We start from the raw sequence: 18,877 nt of genomic DNA, 5'->3' as shown, positions 1-18,877 counted from the left end.
AAAGTAAAACAAAGTTTTAATAAAAACGATTTATAAGGTTACACCAAAAACACTGACTAAACTGTTTATTAAAAAATAAAATAAATTCCCTGCAAAGGTTTACATAGCCTTCAATAGTCTATGGGCAACGGATGCCACTGTTGAAATGACTTAAAAAGTGAGATCTACAAAACAGATCCTTAGTGTGTGGCCAGCCTTGGACATTTGTGAGGGCTCAGTGGCCAGTGTAAAAAATGTAATATTTCAGGTTTTTTTCTTTTTTTTTACTATATAGTGACATGGAAAATGAAAATAAAAAAAAAACACCTTCAAAAATGATGTTTAACATAAAAAGTGGATGTAAACCATAGGTCACATTATGTTTCTTCCGTTTAGTATGTTCAGTAAACAGCAGAGGGTGCTAAATATATGACCCTCACTTGTGTCTTCCTCTTTCACTTCATACCTTACCATGAAGCTGTACATATCTACTCTCCTGAATCTCTCGGCTTTGCTTTCTATAAGTCTTGCTAATGGAAGGATGGATATAAGATTCACCCACCATGTGGAAGGTGAGTAGAGTCACACTGCCTGCAGATCCTATAGATGACCCTGAGGCTATCACGGTCACAGAAAATACATTGCACGGATACAAGTCTGTGGCAGCTGTGTAAAATAAAATGACATGAACGACAGAGGCTGTTTCATATTTTAAAGAAATTGTATCAATCTGCAGTATGCTAAAAACTATTAGGATGTTGCTTTACATAATGTTTATGTAATTATAAAAATTCTTATATAATACTTTGCTGATATATTCATGTCTGTAAAAGTATGATCAGGATGTATTGTTTAGAGTGCTTGCTCCGGAAGGCAGTAACCACATGGCTGTAATATAGTAATCTGGTATGGGATTAACACAACATATGTACCGGCTTATTATCCTGTTTAAATGAGTGTAGTGGTAGATTATTGTTCATTTGTGGCCATGTTGTATTTCTTTTTTTAGCACAATTACGCCGATGCGTACTAGTGAATTTCTCCCTCCGCATTATCCAGTAATAAAAACATTTGTGTGGGTTATGTGGACGCTAGAGATGTTTATTTTTTATTGTTTGTCATGTCATCTACAGCATGAATCGCTCAAAAAAATCAAAAAAAAATCCGGAAAACATAAGATTGGCATCTATCAGACCAGTGTCATACTGTACGTGGCTGTTTTTGATAGAATTGGGTGAAATATTTATAGTTCTGAACACTTTAATAATATGTCTATTATTACAATCCCTGTCTCAAAATCTTTCCAAAAAATTCTGTTTATTCTTAACATACTTACATGGTACAGGTACTTTTGGCCATTTTCCGTCATATCGTATGGTTTATATTCTCTGAAATTGATGTTTTCTTTGTCAAATCTTCCGAAAATAATTTATGGGAATTTCAGTGTGGTATCACAAGAAATATCTACATAAAACATATTTGCATATTATATTTGAATTTCCTTTCACTTTCAAAAATCTGATACCACCATATTTGATGCACAAGAATATCGTCATAAAACATTTTCTTCCATTTTTTGGATTTGTAAAGGTTAATTTCAAAATGTTTTTATTGGCAGTTTTTATTGGCAAAATTTGCATGTGATTCTTTGGAGAACTTTCCTGTAGTGCATGATTGGTCTCAATTTTGTGTAGTCTGTTGAAAGTTGCATGCGCTGTATAAAGTTGGCTCTTGGTTGCGAGCAATTAGGCTAAATCTAAAACCATGCAAAAATTAATATTGTTTCTAATAGAAGGGGGTTGTTCCTCCTTGGGACCCACCTCTATGAGCCAGAGCAAATAAGACTGCCACTCTGGTTGACTCCACATAATCATATAACATAGTCACCTATTCATTTGAATGAGTCCCATGCAATACTTACTGCATTTCAGCATCAGCGGACATGACCACAGCCATACAGTAGGTCTATATGGAAAAATAAGTTAAAAAAAACAAAAAAAAAAACATACATATTTTTGCTCTGTTCCCGAATCCTGCTCTCTGGTCCTCTGTTCAAGAGAATGTGATGTATGGCAACAATTACTTCAGTGTGTGACATTGATATGGTGAAAATGGCATCATGGCGGACAGCGAGTTCATCGCATTCATAAAACCAGATAACGCTAAATTCACACACATTTGGGCTCAAATGCATAAATGTTGAGAAATTCTTCCAATATATACATCTCTCATACCCATTAAATTCTATTGTTCAGATGTATGCCAAAAGTGTGCCTTTTTGGCATACATTTGGCTGGTTTACACTGGTAAAGGCTAAAATACGTTGGCAAACATCTGCCCATTCATTTGAATGGGTTTGCCGACGTACTGTGCAGACAACCTGTTATTTACGCGTCGTCGTTTGACAGCTGTCAAACGACGACGCGTAAAAATACAGCCTCGTCAAGAGAAGTGCAGGGCACTTCTTTCAGACGTAATTTGAGCCGTTCTTCATTGAACTCAATGAAGCACAGCTCAAAATTTACGGCTGTCAGAGAAGCCTCGCAAAATGCGAGGAGGAGCTTTTACGGCTGAAACGAAGCAGCTGTTTTCTCCTGAAAACAGTCTGTCATTTCAGACGTAAAAGCCTGCTACCGTGTGCACATACCCTGTAAGTCAAACATACTGCCCAAATGTGATGTGAACAGAGCCTTATAATTAAAATGCTATAGTAAGTGCGTTCAAAGTAAGTGAGTATGTGGTAAATGTTGTTCATATTAGGGTATGTTCACATGCAGTGTTTTCAGGCATATTTTGGGGCGTTTATGCCTCGAAAAACACCTTAAAAAACGGAAGCTGAACATCTGTTCATTGAAATCAATAGGAAAAAGTTCATACTGGCCGTCTTTTTACGCCACTGTTTTGAAAAACGGATCGTAAAAGGACGCTCCATAAAAAGAAGTGCATGTCACTTCTTGAGGCGTTGTTTGGAGCGGATTTTCCATTGAATACTATGAAAAACGCCTCAAAAAATGCCTCAAAAGAAGCTCCAAATTGAGGGTATGTTCACACGCAGTAGCAAAATACGTCTGAAATTACGGAGCTGTTTTCGCCTGAAAGACGTTAGGGTATGTTCACACGCGTAATTCTAGCGTTTTATGCATCTAATTACGCCTGAAAAAACGTCTCCATTACGCCTACAAACATCTGCCCATTGCTGTCAAAAGACGGTGCGTAAAAAAACGCCCGCATCAAAGAAGTTCATGTCACTTCTTGGACATTTTTGGAGCCGTTTTTCATTGACTCCATTGAAAAACAGCTCCAAAAACATCCGTAAAATACGCTGCGAAAAACGCGAATAGTTACAAAAACGTATGAAAATCAGGAGCTGTTTTCAGGCGAAAACAGCTCCGTAATTTCATCCGTATTTTGCTACTGCGTGTAAACATACCCTTATTGTAACTACTCGCGTTTTTCGTGGCGTATTTTACGGACGTTATTGGAGCTGTTTTTCAATGGAGTCAATGAAAAACGGCTCCAAAAACGGCCCAAGAAGTGACATGCACATCTTTTTACGTGCCGTCTTTTGACAGCGACGCGGAAAATTACACCTCGTGGGAACAGAACATCGTAAAACCCATTGAAAGCAATGGGCAGATGTTTGTAGGTGTAATGGAGCCGTTTTTTCATGCGTAATTCGAGGTGTAAAACGCCCGAATTACATCTGAACACAGTGCGTGTGAACATACCCTAAAAGAAGCTTCATTTTCAGCTTCAAAAACGCCTAAAAATCAGAGGCTGCTCTCTCTGAAAACAGCTACGTATGTTCAGACGTTTTTGGTTAAGCATGTGAACATACCCTAAGGCTGGATTCACACGAGCATGTTCGGTCAGTAAAGGACGGAATGTATTTCGGCCACAAGTCCCAGACCGAACACAATGCAGGAAGCCGGGCTCCTAGCATCATAGTTATGTACGATGCTAGGAGTCCCTGCCTCTCCGTGGAACTACTGTCCCATACTGAAAACATGATTACAGTACGGGACAGTTGTCCGGCAGCGAGGCAGGGACTCCTAGCATCATACATAACTATGATGCTAGGAGCCCGGCTTCCTGCATTGTGTTCGGTCCGGGACTTGCGGCCGAAATACGTTCCGTCCTTCACGGACCGAACATGCTCGTGTGAATCCAGTCTAAGAGATGGAGAAGTGAAATTGTGATGTCCATTAGGAACAGGGACTGATGTGAGCGATTACAATCTCTGTACGGTGCTGAGGATTATGTTGGTGCTATATAAGCAACAAGAAATATAATAAATGAGTTAGGTGTGTGCTTAGTGTATCTATCCTGTAGTCAATTTTCTAAGTTTGTCAAACATTTGTAATTTCTACGATGTTCACACATCAACTATGCATAAAAGCCACATAATAATTATGTCAACCAATCATTTACATATAAAAACCTTTGACAAAGAATCCATTATAAGTATTATATTTTTATACTCAGCCATATCCACCTATTATTTTGATTTATGGTGGAGATCACTTTAATTAATAATGTTTTATAGGCGGCTTTTTCTTATATTAGATGAAAGCGAGCAGTGTGTTACACAGTCAATTTATTTTCCTGAATTACGAAGTAGTACCCAAGCCTTTCAAAGTAAAAAATAATTCTGGACTTAAACCTACAGAGATGGTATTCTATCAGTGAGGGCGAATTTACACAAACGTGTAATACGTCCGTGCAACGCGCGTGCTTTCCACGCGCGTCGCACGGACCTATGCTAGTCTATGGGGCAGTGCAGACTGTCAGTGATTTTTGCGCAGCGTGAGTCTGCTGCGTAAAACTTATGACAGGTCCTATATTTCTGCGTTTTTCACGCATCACGCACCCATTGAAGTCAATGGGTGCGCGAAAATCACGCATGCCACACGGAGGCACCTCTGTGGGACGTGCGTGATTCGCGCAACAGCAGGCAAACTATGATTGCAAACAGAAAAGCACCACATGCTTTTCTGTTTACAAACATCCAAACAGTGTCATAATGATGGCGGCTGCGCGAAAAGCAAACAGCCGCACACCATATGATCATGACACACGGAGCATTTAAGTGCCTTTTGCGTGCGCAAAACGCTGCGTTTTTTGCGTGCGCAATACGCACACGCTCGTGTAAATCCGCCCTAAGAAAATGATTACGTCATGAAAACTACTCTCCTATTAAGCTGGTCCTATGCATAGCTGACAGCCCTATAAAAAACAGTCAAGCATGCATGTTTATTCAATATGGAGAGGGACAAAGCAGCTGCCAGACACTTCTGACAATGGCTTATTTCAAGGTAGAACAAAGGACTGGGAATGTTGAAATTCACCACGCCTGATCCTCATTTTCCCTGACATCTGCTATTATGATCAGTTATTATCTTTTATGATTTGTTAGGCTTCGTTCAGATCTGCGTTAGGGCTCTGTTACGACGTTCCGCCTGAGCTTTCCGTCGGAATGGAGCCCTGACTGACACAAACTGAAACCGTAGATTTCCGTTTCCATCACCGTATGGTATTCATCCTGTCAAAACGACGGAACCCTTGCACAACGGAGACAAACTGAAACCATTGGCACCAGATTCGTCATCATTGAAATCAATGGTGATGGAAACGGAAACTTATGGTTTCAGTTTGTGTCAGTCAGGGCACCATTCCGATGGAAAGCTCAGATGGAACGTCGGAACCGAGCCCTGACGCAGATATGATGTATTATTTTTCTTTAACTGCAACAAAGCTGCTATGTGTGGACTCTCTGGCAGCAATCTAGTTTCTATTAACATTTGCCACTACATGTGGTTCGTGGTTTGAGCTGCCTGGTGGTAGCCGCAACCTGTGTTCTCACCCTTAGGGCTTGTCTGCACGTTGAGGAATTGCTGCGTTTTTTCCATCCGGAATTGCAGACAGAAAAAATGCAGCAGAATAGAGTAGCAGCAAAGTGGATGAGATTGAACAAATCTCATCCACACGCTGCGTAAATACTGAGCGGAAAAAACGCTCAGAAATTGACATGCGGTGCGAAAATTTATTTAGCAGCATGTCAATTGTATTTGCGTAAACACTGCTTATTTGTTGTGGGAATTCCCCATTGAATTCAATCGGAAGCTAAATCCTGCAACAAATAGCAGTCAATCTATTCCACTTTGCTGCTACTGTATTCTGCTGCGTTTTTTCCCGCCGCAATTCCAGAAAGAAAAAATGCAGCAATTCTGCAACGGGTGGACAAGCCCTTACCCAAAAGTCTGTGTTCCTTCCTCCAGCGTGGTCTCCTTTGATGATGTTTCATCCCATGTGACGCTGCAGCCAATCACAGGCTGTAGCGGTGGTCACATGGGATGAAACGTCATCACATGGGTGACGTCAGAAGGCCAGCCTCCTAAGATGACGTTTCATCCCAGGTGACCGCCACTGCAGCTAATTACAGGCTGCAGCGTCCTCCTGGGATGAAACGTCATCCCAGGAGGCTAGCCTGCTAGCAGGCCGGCTGGTGCTGCAGTTTTCCACAGCTGACATTCTGGGTGAAAAACTGCACCACAGTTTGGTGCAGTTTTTTGCCCGGAATTCCCTGCGGCGAATTATTATACAATTGTTATACAATTGGAAAATTCTCCAGAATCTTATTATTTTGCAGTATGCGCAGTGTCTGAATCAAACATAAGTTATGTAGTCTCTTATTCTCTTGCGATTCAGCTACTATATTACAATCCCAGAAGCTGTCGGAGATGCAAAAGGTACAACTGCAGCCAGGCTTGTATGCTGGAGGAGCCTACAAATACCTATAATAAAAGTCAATGGCAGTGCTCTCAGTGGGCAGTGTGATGATGCTATGACATATCATACTTATTAAACAATAATTTAGCCTTATAAGGATCTCACTATTCAAAAAGTATTAACTTTTTATAGGGTATATGCACCCTTCAATAGCATAGTTGCCAATATTTGAATTTTTTTCCAGGGACACTTTGGGTGTGGCGTCTTTGATGGGTGTGTATTGTGGGGCGTGGCTTATCTGATGGGGCGTGTCTTTCCAGAATTTCTGCATGCAAATAAACTAACAAAAATGATTGTACTAGTTTGGCTGACAACTACTATGGTGGCCGGTATGTCTCTGGTTACCCGGTTGTTTACAGGCAGGTGATGTCTCACTTTATCACTAGGGCTAGGCGGTATGTGCTGACCACTACTGCTAGTGTAAAAACCAGCGTAGATAGTGCCACTCTCAGTGCCCCTTGTAGAAGGTGCTCCACACTGCTTCCTGTAGATAATGCCACATTGCCCCCCTGTAGATAGTGCCACTGTGCCCTCTGTATATATTGCCACACACTGCTCCCTGTAGATTATGCCACACACTGCTCCATGTAGATATTACTACACACTGCTCCTTGTAGTTATTGCCAGGCACTGCTTCCTGTACATAATACCACTCTGCCCCCTGTAAATAGTGCCATATGGCCCTCCTGTAGACAGTGCCACAATGCCCTCTGTAGATAGTGACAGAAATCACTTTTTTATATAGTGCCACAGTGCCCTCTGTAGATAATAGCACAGCGCCCCCTGTAGATAGTGCCACCCAGCCCCCTTGAAGATAGGGCGACACAGCTCCCTTGTATATAGTGCCACACAGCCTCCTTGTAGATAGTGCAACATATCCCCCTTGTAGATAGTGCCACACAGCCCCCTGTAGATCTAGCCACACAGACCCCCTGTAGATAGAGCAACACAGCCCCCCCATAGATGATGCCAGACAGACCCCCCTGTAGATAGTTCCACACAGCCTCCGTGTAGATAGTGCCACACAGCCCCCTGTAGATAGAGCCACACAGACCCCCCTGTAGATAGAGCCAAACAGCCCTACTGAAGATGATGCCAGACAGACCCCCGTAGATAGCACCACACAGCCCCCTGTAGATAGAGCCACACAGACCCCTGTAGATAGAGCCACACAGCCCTCCGTAGATGATGCCACACAGTTCCCCGTAGATGATGCCACACAGTCCCCCTTTACTTGATGCCACACAGCCCCCTGTAGATGATGCCACACAGCCCCCCTTTGGCCAAGGATTCCTCTGCTGGAGGAGCCCCTGACGTCAATGTCCATAGACAGTGACGTCAGGGGATCCTCCTGGACCAGAATGTGATGTCAGGGGAAACCCCAGAGTGGGAGTCCTGGACAGAGTGATACTAGCGCTCCAGCTCTGCTTCGGACATCACTGTCCATAAATGGACAGTGTTCTCAGGGGCTTCCCCAGCCAGAGTCCCGGAGCAGAGCCGCTTCTAGCACACTGCCTGGGACTCCAGCTCTGCTCCTGTCATCACTGTCCATATATGAACAGCGATGACTGGGGCTTCCCCAAAGCAGGAGTCTTGGGGCAGAGTGCTAGTATAGTCTTTGCTCTGGGACTCCTTCTCTGGGGAAGCCCCTGACATCATTGTCCATATATGGACAGTGAAGTCAGGTGCTCCGTCTATGAGCGGAATCCGAGGCCAGAGCATAGGCAATGCCCTGGCCGGGGATTCAGCTGCAGGAGGTGCCCTGCCCTCACGTCACTGCCCTTATATGTACAGTGAAGTCAGGGGCTCCGTCTAAGAATCCCCGGCCAGGGCATCTGCAACGCTTTGGCCGTGGATGGCAGTGCCGTGGAGGAGTGGATGGCAGAGCAGGAAGCAGATAGTTTCCTGCTCTGCCATAATATTCAATTGTATCTGTGTCCTTAGGACGCAGATACAATTGAATGTAGAAGTTGCCGGGACAAGTCCCGAGACAGTAATTTGCCGCTACTGTCTCTGTAAATTCGGGACAGTCCCGGCAAATTTGGGACTGTTGGCAAGTATGCAATAGGATATCCTCCTATACAACACACCTTATGTGGACTTCAAACTACACACATCCTGGCTTTAAAACTCAAAGGCAGAAGTTTTTCTGTGCTCTTTTGATCACAGTGATTCAGAATCTCCTAAGTCTAAGCTTTGGGTATAGCTATAGGGGGTGCAGAAGTAGCAGTGACACCTTGGCCCTGGAGTCTGCGAGGGTCAAAAGACACCTCTGCCTCTTGAGAAGACACCACTATTATAAATAGCACATGGTAGGTGAGGAGCCTACAGAGTTACAGAGTTTGCACAGGGACCCATCTTAGCTGAAATAGGACTTAAAAAACGTATTTCTGCAAATGCTGCAGTCAATTATTGGCCCTCAAGTTATTGTTGTCAAAATATATGTATACCATATAAAACTCTGTTTTATTTTGCAAATTAACTAATGCCTTACCTGATTTTTCAAGCTGACCTAGGCTACCATAGATCAGACAATGCATTTAAATTAATGTAAAACTACAAAGTGAAAAGATGGGAAGGCAGAAGAAAAGTGCAGGGACTATGCATGTGCATGAAGTCTGGGTGACTCTGTTACTAAATATTGGTCTGAAGCTGCTAAAACTAACTGCTGTAACTAACTACTCTGGACCCCAGCTAAAAGAGGAATATGAGATCAGGAGCAGAGGAAAAAACAAACAACAAAAACACAGAGCACAGCAATAGAACAGGAATACTTTTCCGAAGTTATACTTTGCTTTTTCAGCAGATCTATTTTTTAACCATGAGACATGAAATATTCCATTTATGATTATAACTAAATTGTAACATATGTATATGTTGTAACCATATTGCCACATTATACGTTCTTGTGCCGCTATATGCAATGTTGACACAGAATTACAAGTTACAGGATCTTTGTAGACATTCATTTCTCTTAACATGATGTACAGTATTTACGGTAAGATTTCATAAGCCTAATGCAACATTGCAAGAATGCCATGACTTAATAGATGGCTTCCTAAAGTTCATAGCTAAACCATTGCCATTCTATAGATTGATGAAAACCCTCTGTTCCCTAATCATAGAAAGGCCTTGTGCACCCATAGAGGTGAATGGTTCCATAGTGCACCTCCGTATGCTTCCAATTTTAAATTGAGGCACACAGAGGTTTTTTTTTGTTGGATTCCATATATTGGAGATACTAAAAGTCCAAATCGCAAAAGAGAAGAGTACCAGGACCTGCAGAGGTCAAAACCAGCCAAGAGCAGAATGTGTCAAATCAGTGTGCAGAGGTAAAATCCTAAGACTAAGCCAAGGTCCAGTTCAAAGAGTCCAAACAGTCAAGGTGATACAGGGTGTAACCAGGAGCTTGATCAGACACATGCAAACATAAGAAAATCACAAGCAACAATGAGAAAACTGAACAAATTCAAATACTCCACCCTTGGCCCTGATAGGATGCAGAGAAATGAGATTAGGTCTGCATCAAAACCCAGGGCCACCCAGAAGCTTGGCTGGTAGTCATGACAACCTTAAAGTGACGGACCTTTCCTTACACTAATTGGATTATGATATACAGATGCTACTCTACTGCCTTTCCTGAGAAGCTTTACACCTTCACAAGGATTTGGGATTGCTTTCCACGCTACAGGGCTTACACATTTGTGATTTCAACACATTTAATGACTACAGTAGCACAATTTTTGCATGAAAGTCATGGCTTAATACCTGTTTAGACTAGCCAATTATTGTTAGAATTATCTTGTTTCTTAGCAATCTTAAAGAGGCACTCCAGCGATTTTTTTTCTATTCCAGCCTCCGTTTGTACAGTACACCTGGTAAAAGGTTGGGCAGGAATGTGAGTCTCATAGGAATGTATAGTGAAAGAGACTTCCGGTCCACACAGCAGACGCTGTAGGAATCGGCTGGTCCCAGTGCGGTCACCTGACTGAATTTCGGCCGGGATATTTCTGGAACAAAGCGCCCGGCAAGAGGATGACCTTCCCTACCTTTTTCTAGGTGTAATGTACAAACGAGGGCCACAATAAAAAAATTTGCTAGAGTGTCTCTTTAACAATAATGTGCCAGTGTATATGAAGAAAAGGATCAATGACACAACTTGCTACATTAAATATCCACAGGCCCATCGATAAGTAGCAATAATGCTTCTCCCCTCCGGCAGCAAGGATTGTTAGGCTGGGTTCACACAGAGTTTTTTGCAGGCAGAAAATCTGCCTCAAAATTCTGTTTGGAATTTTGTGGCAGATTTTGCTCTGCCTGCACGTCGATTTTCGTGGCATTTTTCACCCGCGGCCATTGAGCGTAGCTTGCAAAAGACGCCGAGAAATACGCTTTCTCTGCCTCCCATTGATGTCAATGGGAGGTCAGAGATGTAAACGCCCGAAGATAGGGCATGTCGCTTCTTTTTCCTGCGAGACGGTTTTTACGCTCGCGGGAAAAAAATGCTTCCGCCTCCCATTGAAATCGTGTGAACTTACCCTTAGGATGGAATTGGACATCAGATCATCGGGAAAGACTTTTCAAGCCATCGATCATCAGTGGTTTGAAAGGTTATTCCATGTAAATGGACATTTTCTTGCTGTCAGTGACAATATGTCTGATATGTATTGTACAAGTATTCCTCCTTTATATATGACCTTGTCTAATTTGAGCAAGAATAATATCCATTTTTATGTCCTAGGGATGTGCTTTGGGGCATTTGTTGATAATACTTTCATATCACATATCTGATTTCTCTGCAGTTCTGTCAATTAACTTTATTTTCCCAATAGGTAAATGGTCTTTTCCTCTGCCTAAAGAGGAAGCAAATGCTGTCTTCTACCTGTCAGAAGATAAATCTTTGTACATTGGAGGAGAAGATATTTTGTATCACTTTAATTTTGAGATAATGAAGAATTACACGGTATACATCTCTCCTTACTATTAAACTATACGAAATAAATATAAATCTATGTATCCATTGACCTAAAGGCTTATTCACCTCTATTATTTTTCTAGATTAAAGCTGACTTTTATAACTGTCTAGGAAAGGTGAGTTACTGGTCTTCCCAGAAATATATATATCACAGCTCATACTTTATGACATCCCAGAACATGGACATATTGGGCTACTGCCAGCACAAAAACGGCTCTATCTTTGACCGCCTCCAGTCTGCCTCATAGTCTCCAGTTTTTATAGTCATGTAACTGAAATATGAAAACCCAGAAAAGCAACCTAAAACTATTAATGTTAGGCCTCATGAACACGGCCGTGCCCGAAATCACGGGCCGCGATTGCGGGCACTGCCGTCCCCAGACAGCCGCCCACATTTTTGGCCAGTTCTCCCATACAAAGTATGGGAGCACAGCCCGTAAAAACAAAAGATAGGACATGTCCTATCTTTTGCGGTACACTTCTACGGCACGTACAACTATCCATAGCGATACGTAAAGGTGTCTGCAGCCAATAGAACCGAATGGGTCCGTAATTGCGGACCGTATTACGGTCCGCAATTACGGAGAATTTTTACAGTTGTGTGCATGGGGCCTTAGATTGTGTGTTTTCATTCACTAACACTACAAAGAGATCTTATATATTTATATATACAAATACACAACACGGACTTTCGTGTTTGTCTGTACTTAGAAAAGTTCTCTTCAGCAGAATCCTTTAACATATTGCCACCTATAGGCATAGTGTAGGTAAATCCAGACCTGTCACTGAGGTACTGATTCATAGGGATTTGGAGGATGTGTCTGTTGCACTACTTTTTTGCAACTTTTGTTTTTCATTTTTGGTGGTATATTTTTGCAATTTCCCATGTCACCACCTTTATAAAGAAAATGTTCTGAAATATTTCAAACAAGTCATTAGTTCCTTAAAAATAAACGGACACTTTCTCAAAGGCAGATTACTTTTCAGCAGTAATATCATTATCATTACAAGCAGGGTTTATTATGAAAGATAACACCTTTATTGGAGTTGTTAAAGCTGGAAGCAGATAGCACAGTATTACACCATTAATAGGAGGTGATGGGTACAGTTAGCTCCTCCCCATTCCATGCATAGTGACAGTTGCTCATGTCACAGAGCATGCCCACAACACTTTCCCATAGAAGTCAATAAGTCACCTTCTGACTGAGGTTTCTTATATCTATGTGATTGCTGTAAAACAAATTTCCGAACTGCTGTTCACAGAGCAGACCAGTAGGCCAGGCAGGATGGCTGCCAACATGTACAAAAAATAGGTAGATCAGAAAATAAAAGTAGATCAAGACTATGTACTGATATGTATTTATTTTTTAATTAGTAAAAATTAAAATATAGGTGATATATTCCCCTTAAATAAACATCATCAACCACATCATCTAATTTAGTTTTTATTCCTGGATAAATCTGCTAAGAGCTCTTAACACACTTTGTCCATGACTTTCTCTTTACTTTTTTTCATAATATTATTTTCGTGGGCGTAGTTGTGTTCCTACAGCGCTGAGCAACTTTTCCAGTACACACAATTACCATTCTATTGTGTTTGTCTCGCATACCCAAAACGTTAAACTAATTTCTTCTTCTTTGCAGCCGCATTGCAAAAATTATTTAACCTTTGTGGGTCAACTATTAGGAAATCTTACTCTCTGTGGTACTAACGCACAAAAGGCAGGCTGCTGGGTTATGGTAGGTATATACTATACTTTCGTTTCAATAGTTTTTATTGGTATTTGCAAGAAAACAAAAGAACAGTATTGCATACAAACATTGCAATTTCATCTTTACAGCAGTAACATCTCTGTAAAGAGGAAAGTGCTAAAATATTTGTGATTTAAGAGACGTCATAGTAACAAAACAAAGAGTAAGCAACAAACAAAAATAAATCATATATATCATCTAAGCAGACTTCCATGTCACCATACATTGAGGTAATAGTGACATCATGACAGTAGATAGCAAGTGTGTCACCTAGCATAATAAACGCTCAGGGACCAAGGATTCCACACTGACGTGAACTTATGAAGCGAGGAGTTACCCAAGGATATGAGTTTTTCATGTATGTAACTTGTGTTAATCAGCGCTATCAATTCTCCCAATAGAGGGGCAGCAATCTTCTTCCAATGGCGTGTTATCACCAGTTTTGCCATGATAAGGATTTTACACAGCAAACAACATAATGGGACAGGAAATGGACCCATGTCAAGAAAGATCAAGGCCAGTTGTGGAAAGTGTGGTATTTGACAGTTAGAGACGGTGGACAAGAGTTCAAACACCTGAGACCAATACGATTCAATTTTTGGACATTTCCATAAAGTATGGTATAGAGTGCCAGTGTGAACACAACGCCTCCAACACAGTGGGGACGATTCAGGGAACATTTTGTGTAGCCGATATGGAGTATAATACTATCTCAGAGATGTTTTCGTAGCTGCTTCTATGTGTTGGATACATGGCAAGGATTTATAAATTAATTTGAATGCATCCAACCATGCCCTATCGGAAAAGGAGCACCCCAAGTCTCTTTCCCAGGACCGGAGGGGATGTGATTTGGAAAAAAGGGAGTGTGAATGCAACATGTTGTATATAATTCTCCGACCCTTGCTGCGTTTTGAGAAATATCCAAACACTTTGAAAATGCAGAAAGCATCAAAATTATTATGAGTTGTGATGCAATTTTTAACCTGGAGGTATTTGAAAAAAAATCTGAAACAGGCACAGAGTATTTAGATGTGAGGCGCTCAAAACTCACTAACCGATTGTCAATAAATAAGTGTGAGACATTAGTAATGCCTTTCATTGGCCATAGAGACAGTGTTAAATTGGGGACAATTAATGAAAAAAGATCTATGGGAATGTATGACTTTAACAGAGGGATACGTTCAGTAGATGTGCTTTGGAAAAGAGCCCAGCATTGTAATGTCGCTTGGGTCAACGAGGACAGTGAGTGGAAAGAAGAAAGGTCCCAAAAGGTCAAAAACAAAGTAGTTTTCAGGCTAATTGGTGATATGTACGAGGATTCTATTTGAAGCCTATGGATATCTTTGTCGTCATGCCACCAATCTGAGATCTGTGCAACAACAGTGGCAATATAGTAACTATATATGTCTGGAACACTCAGTCCACCCATCTTTTTGTCACAAGTGAGTATGTGTCGGGATATTCTGGGTTTGCAACCTGACCAAATAAATCGGGAGAGGGTTTTTTGGGCTGAAAGAAAAAATTTGGAGGGTAGACTAATTGGGAGGGTTCAAAAGAGGTATAGTAGCCTTTGCAGAAGAAGAATTTTCTATGCAGCTATTCTTCCTAGCCACGACGTTTCATAATGAAGGAGTCTTTCAGATTCTAAATGTATGGACTGAAGAAGGGGTTCATAATTAGCTTTATAAAGGTCACGGAAGGAGGATGTTATGGTGATACCTAAATATTGAATACCGTCCATTCTCCAGTTAAAGGGGTATTTTGTTTTGAGAAAATACAGTGTGTCAGAGTCTAAATGTAGAGGTAACATCTGGGATTTTTGAGTGTTCAGCTTATAGTATGAAAATTTACCAAAGGAATTAATAACATCCATGACTGAAGTTCCGATTGGGATAAGGAAAGAATGATATCATCCGCGTATAATGAAATAGTATGTGTTCTATGTCCAATTTTTATGCCATGAACTGAGCTATGCATTTTAATATGTTGGGCCAGTGGTTCCATAGAAAGGATAAATATTATTGGAGAGAAGGGGCAGCCCTGGTGTGTGCCTTTAGATATGTTAAAGTCATTAGAGAGGACACCATTAGTGTACACCTTAGCCGATGGGGCAGAGTAAAGAGCCTGAATTGCGTTCAAGATGTTACCATCAAAACCCATTGTTTGTAAGGGTCGAAAAAGCATATGACCAATTGATGCGGTCATACACCTTCTCTGCGTCAAGTGCCAACACTGTTGCTGGAGTTTTGGATGATTCGATAGAGTGCAGTAAGTTCAAGACACGTCTTGTATTATCAGACGCTTGTCGGCCTTTAATGAAACCTTCCTGATCTCTGCATATCAAAGTGGACAATATAGGGGTAAGTCTATTGACTATCAATTTTGCATAAAGTTTTAGACTGGAGTTGAGGAGCGAGATTGGCCGAAAATTTTGAGGAGTGTCGGTGGTCTTCCCTGGTTTAGGTAGCGTAACAATCAAGGCCGATTGATTCTCTTAGGGAAGGAACCAAAGGACATTGCTTGTTGAAAAAAATCTACCCAAGTAAGGAGTCAACTTAGAGGGAAAGATTTTATAGTATAGGTTAGTAAGTCCGTCCGGACCAGGAGCTTTGCCTTGTGGAAGGGATTGTATAAGTTTTAAAATTTCTGAGTCCGTTATGGGAGCATTCAATGCTTGTAGTTGGTCTGGAGAAAGACTAGGTAGAGAGGCAGTCTGAAGAAAATTTTGTATGTCAGAGGAGATAGGACGTTCCCCAAAGGGATCATCTTTAATATTATATAAGGAGGAATAATATCTATGGAATTGGTCAGCTATTTCTCTAGGATCTAAAATTTTACTTCGAGAGTGGGGGTTCAATAAGTATGCTATTCTGGACTTTTGATGTCAGAGCTTGAGGCGTGCAGCTTTTTTCATAATCTGAGAGAAGGCACAATCTAAGACGTTGTCTCAGAAGAAGTAGTTGTGAGGCTTGTGAGTCCGTAGGAGTATATTTGTTCTTAACGTTTAAACGGCGAATTTCATCCATCAGAGATGAAACCTCAGCCATCCTCTGTTTTTTGACCATATGACCCAGTCTGATAAAGGTACCTCTGGTATAAGCCTTATGGGCGTTCCATAAGGATTCTATTCTGACATCTGATGTGACATTAGTCTTGAAGTAGTCTTCAAGATCTGTTTCTAAGGTATGTCTAGGTTTGGGATGGGACACGAGAAAGGGGCTGGCTCTCCACAAATATGTAGGAGGGGAGTTGTAAGTTTCCATGAGTGTCAATATGATAGTAGCATGATCCGACCAGCAGACATCGCCTATAGATGTGGACTTGACTAGAAAAAGAGACTCCCTGTCTACTAGAAACATATCAAGTCTGGCATAGCTATTATGTACACGAGAATGATGGGAAAAGTCCCTTTCTGAACTATGCTGCATGCGCCATACATCATGCATCTCTTCCTTGCAAAATAAGTCACCAATAATGGAGTGTGAATAGCGAGATCGTGACGTAGTATCCAACTCGGCATCCATTATAGAATTAAAGTCCCCACACAAGATCAATTTGCCTTGCTTGTGTGTAGAGATTAAGCGGATAATCTTGCGTAGGAACTTCAATTGATGTCAATTGGGGGCATATATTGTAACTATGGTATATTGGCCATTGAGCGCTGTGGACAATAAAACACTGCGAAAAACGATTTCTCTGCCTCCCATTGATGTCACTGTGAGGTCAGAGACGTAAACACCCGAAGATAGGTCACGTCGCTTCTTTTTCCCACAAGCGTGTTTTAGGGCTTGCTCCCATTGATTTTAATGGGAGGTGTTTTCGGCTGTTTTTTGTCGCGTTTTCCAACGCGGTTTCCGTGTCAAAAAATGTGCCAAAAAACTCTGTGTGAACTCCCCCTAAAGCTATTGTATAATACAGACGGTTGCTTGTCACATGAGGTGAGGAGGGTGGCACCCAAGCAACAGGCACCCAGCTCTAAAATGTAATGGATACCGAAGGGACATCACAGTACAATTGGATAAAACCAAAGGCCAAACAATGAAGAAGAAAAGAAAGAAAAGAAGGGGGTTGGGTTAATAAGGGGGAAATAACAGGTGCTCCACAATGGAAAAGCTCCAATAATGACTTGCACTGACAGAACTAGCTCAATGATCCCTAATCAAGAGATCAGGGCCGACATCAGCACCCGGCTAACCCGGGCAAGTACGGGGGCCCACTGCCCTTGTGGGGGCCCACACGGCCACTGGGTGCTTTATGATGATGGCATGGCTCCTTCAGGAGAGGTATCCCCAGCCAGAGCGTTGCTGACATTCTGGCCGGAGATTCCGCTCCTAGAGCCCTTATGACGTCTCAATCCGTACATGGACAGTGACATCAAGGGCTCCTCAGGGACCAGAATCCCCGGCCAGAGCATTGCCGATGCTCTGGCCGTGGATTCCGCTCTTGGAGAAGCCCCTGACATCACTATCCATATATGGATGGTGACATCAGGGGCTCCTCCAGGAGAAGAATCACCAGCCAGAGTCTCGGCAATGCATGGGTGTGTGGGGCACTATCTACAAGGGGGTGTATGTGGCACTATCGACAAGAAGATGTGGGTGGCGCTATCTACAAGGGGGTGTGTGTGGCGCTGAGAAAAAGGGGGTGTATGTGGCGCTATATACAAGGGGGAGTGTGTGGCGCTATTTACAAGGGGGTGTGTGTGTGGCACTATCTACAAGGGTGGGTGTGTGTGGTGCTAACTACAAGGGTGTGTGTGGCACTATCTACAAGGGGGCGTGTGTGGCACTATCTACAGGGGGCTGGTTATGGCACTATCTACAGGGGGCTGTGTGGCACTATTTATAGGGGCTTGTGTGACACTATCTTCAGAGGGCACAGTGGTATTACCTACAGGGAGTGTGTGTGGCACTGTTTTCAGAGGGAGCTGTGGCACTATCTACAAAGGGCACTGTGGCACTAACTACAGAGTGCACTGTGGCATTATCTACAGAGTGCACTATATATATGGGGCATAAACTGAGGGCCTAACTTCTATATGGGGATATGTAGGGGGCATAACTTCTATATGGGGGCACAAGGTGCCGTTTTGTGCCATTTTACTGCCCCGCAAAGAGGCCCACTAAGTCTGGGTCGCCCAAGGGCCCACATAAACCTGGAGCCCGCCGTGCAAGAAATGATGTTATTTGACTTGAGCCTTGAAATAAAATCCAGGGGTCCCAGAGGAAATAAAAGAGGGATGTATATCCAATAGCAACGCAGTGAGCTTCTCCATCATCATGATATCATAGTATCATCAACCTTATGAACCCAGTAGGTCAGGGACATATATATATATATAGTAAAGAACCATCGCCAGGGCCACAATGACAGCACATAGGA

At 42.1% G+C, this 18,877-nt stretch overlaps 1 protein-coding gene across 2 annotated transcripts in view; it reads left to right on the top strand.

Annotated features, from left to right (window-relative positions):
• Positions 1–418: 418 nt before the first annotated feature.
• The window catches only part of SEMA7A (semaphorin 7A (JohnMiltonHagen blood group)), a 41,500-nt gene continuing 23,041 nt past the window's right edge, over positions 419–18,877 (top strand). For both annotated transcript variants that reach the window (XM_075857761.1, XM_075857760.1), the window contains exons 1-4: positions 419–551; positions 11,601–11,731; positions 11,827–11,859; positions 13,388–13,483. In XM_075857761.1, coding sequence (XP_075713876.1) covers positions 452–551; positions 11,601–11,731; positions 11,827–11,859; positions 13,388–13,483 — 360 coding nt within the window. In that variant the 5' untranslated portion in view covers positions 419–451. The remainder of the gene's footprint in view (positions 552–11,600; positions 11,732–11,826; positions 11,860–13,387; positions 13,484–18,877) is intronic.

Source organism: Rhinoderma darwinii, chromosome 3 (assembly GCF_050947455.1).
Source record: "Rhinoderma darwinii isolate aRhiDar2 chromosome 3, aRhiDar2.hap1, whole genome shotgun sequence".
NCBI lineage: Eukaryota > Metazoa > Chordata > Amphibia > Anura > Rhinodermatidae > Rhinoderma > Rhinoderma darwinii.
Note: the sequence above shows the minus strand (reverse complement) of the source record. Positions and strands in the feature narration are given on the sequence as shown.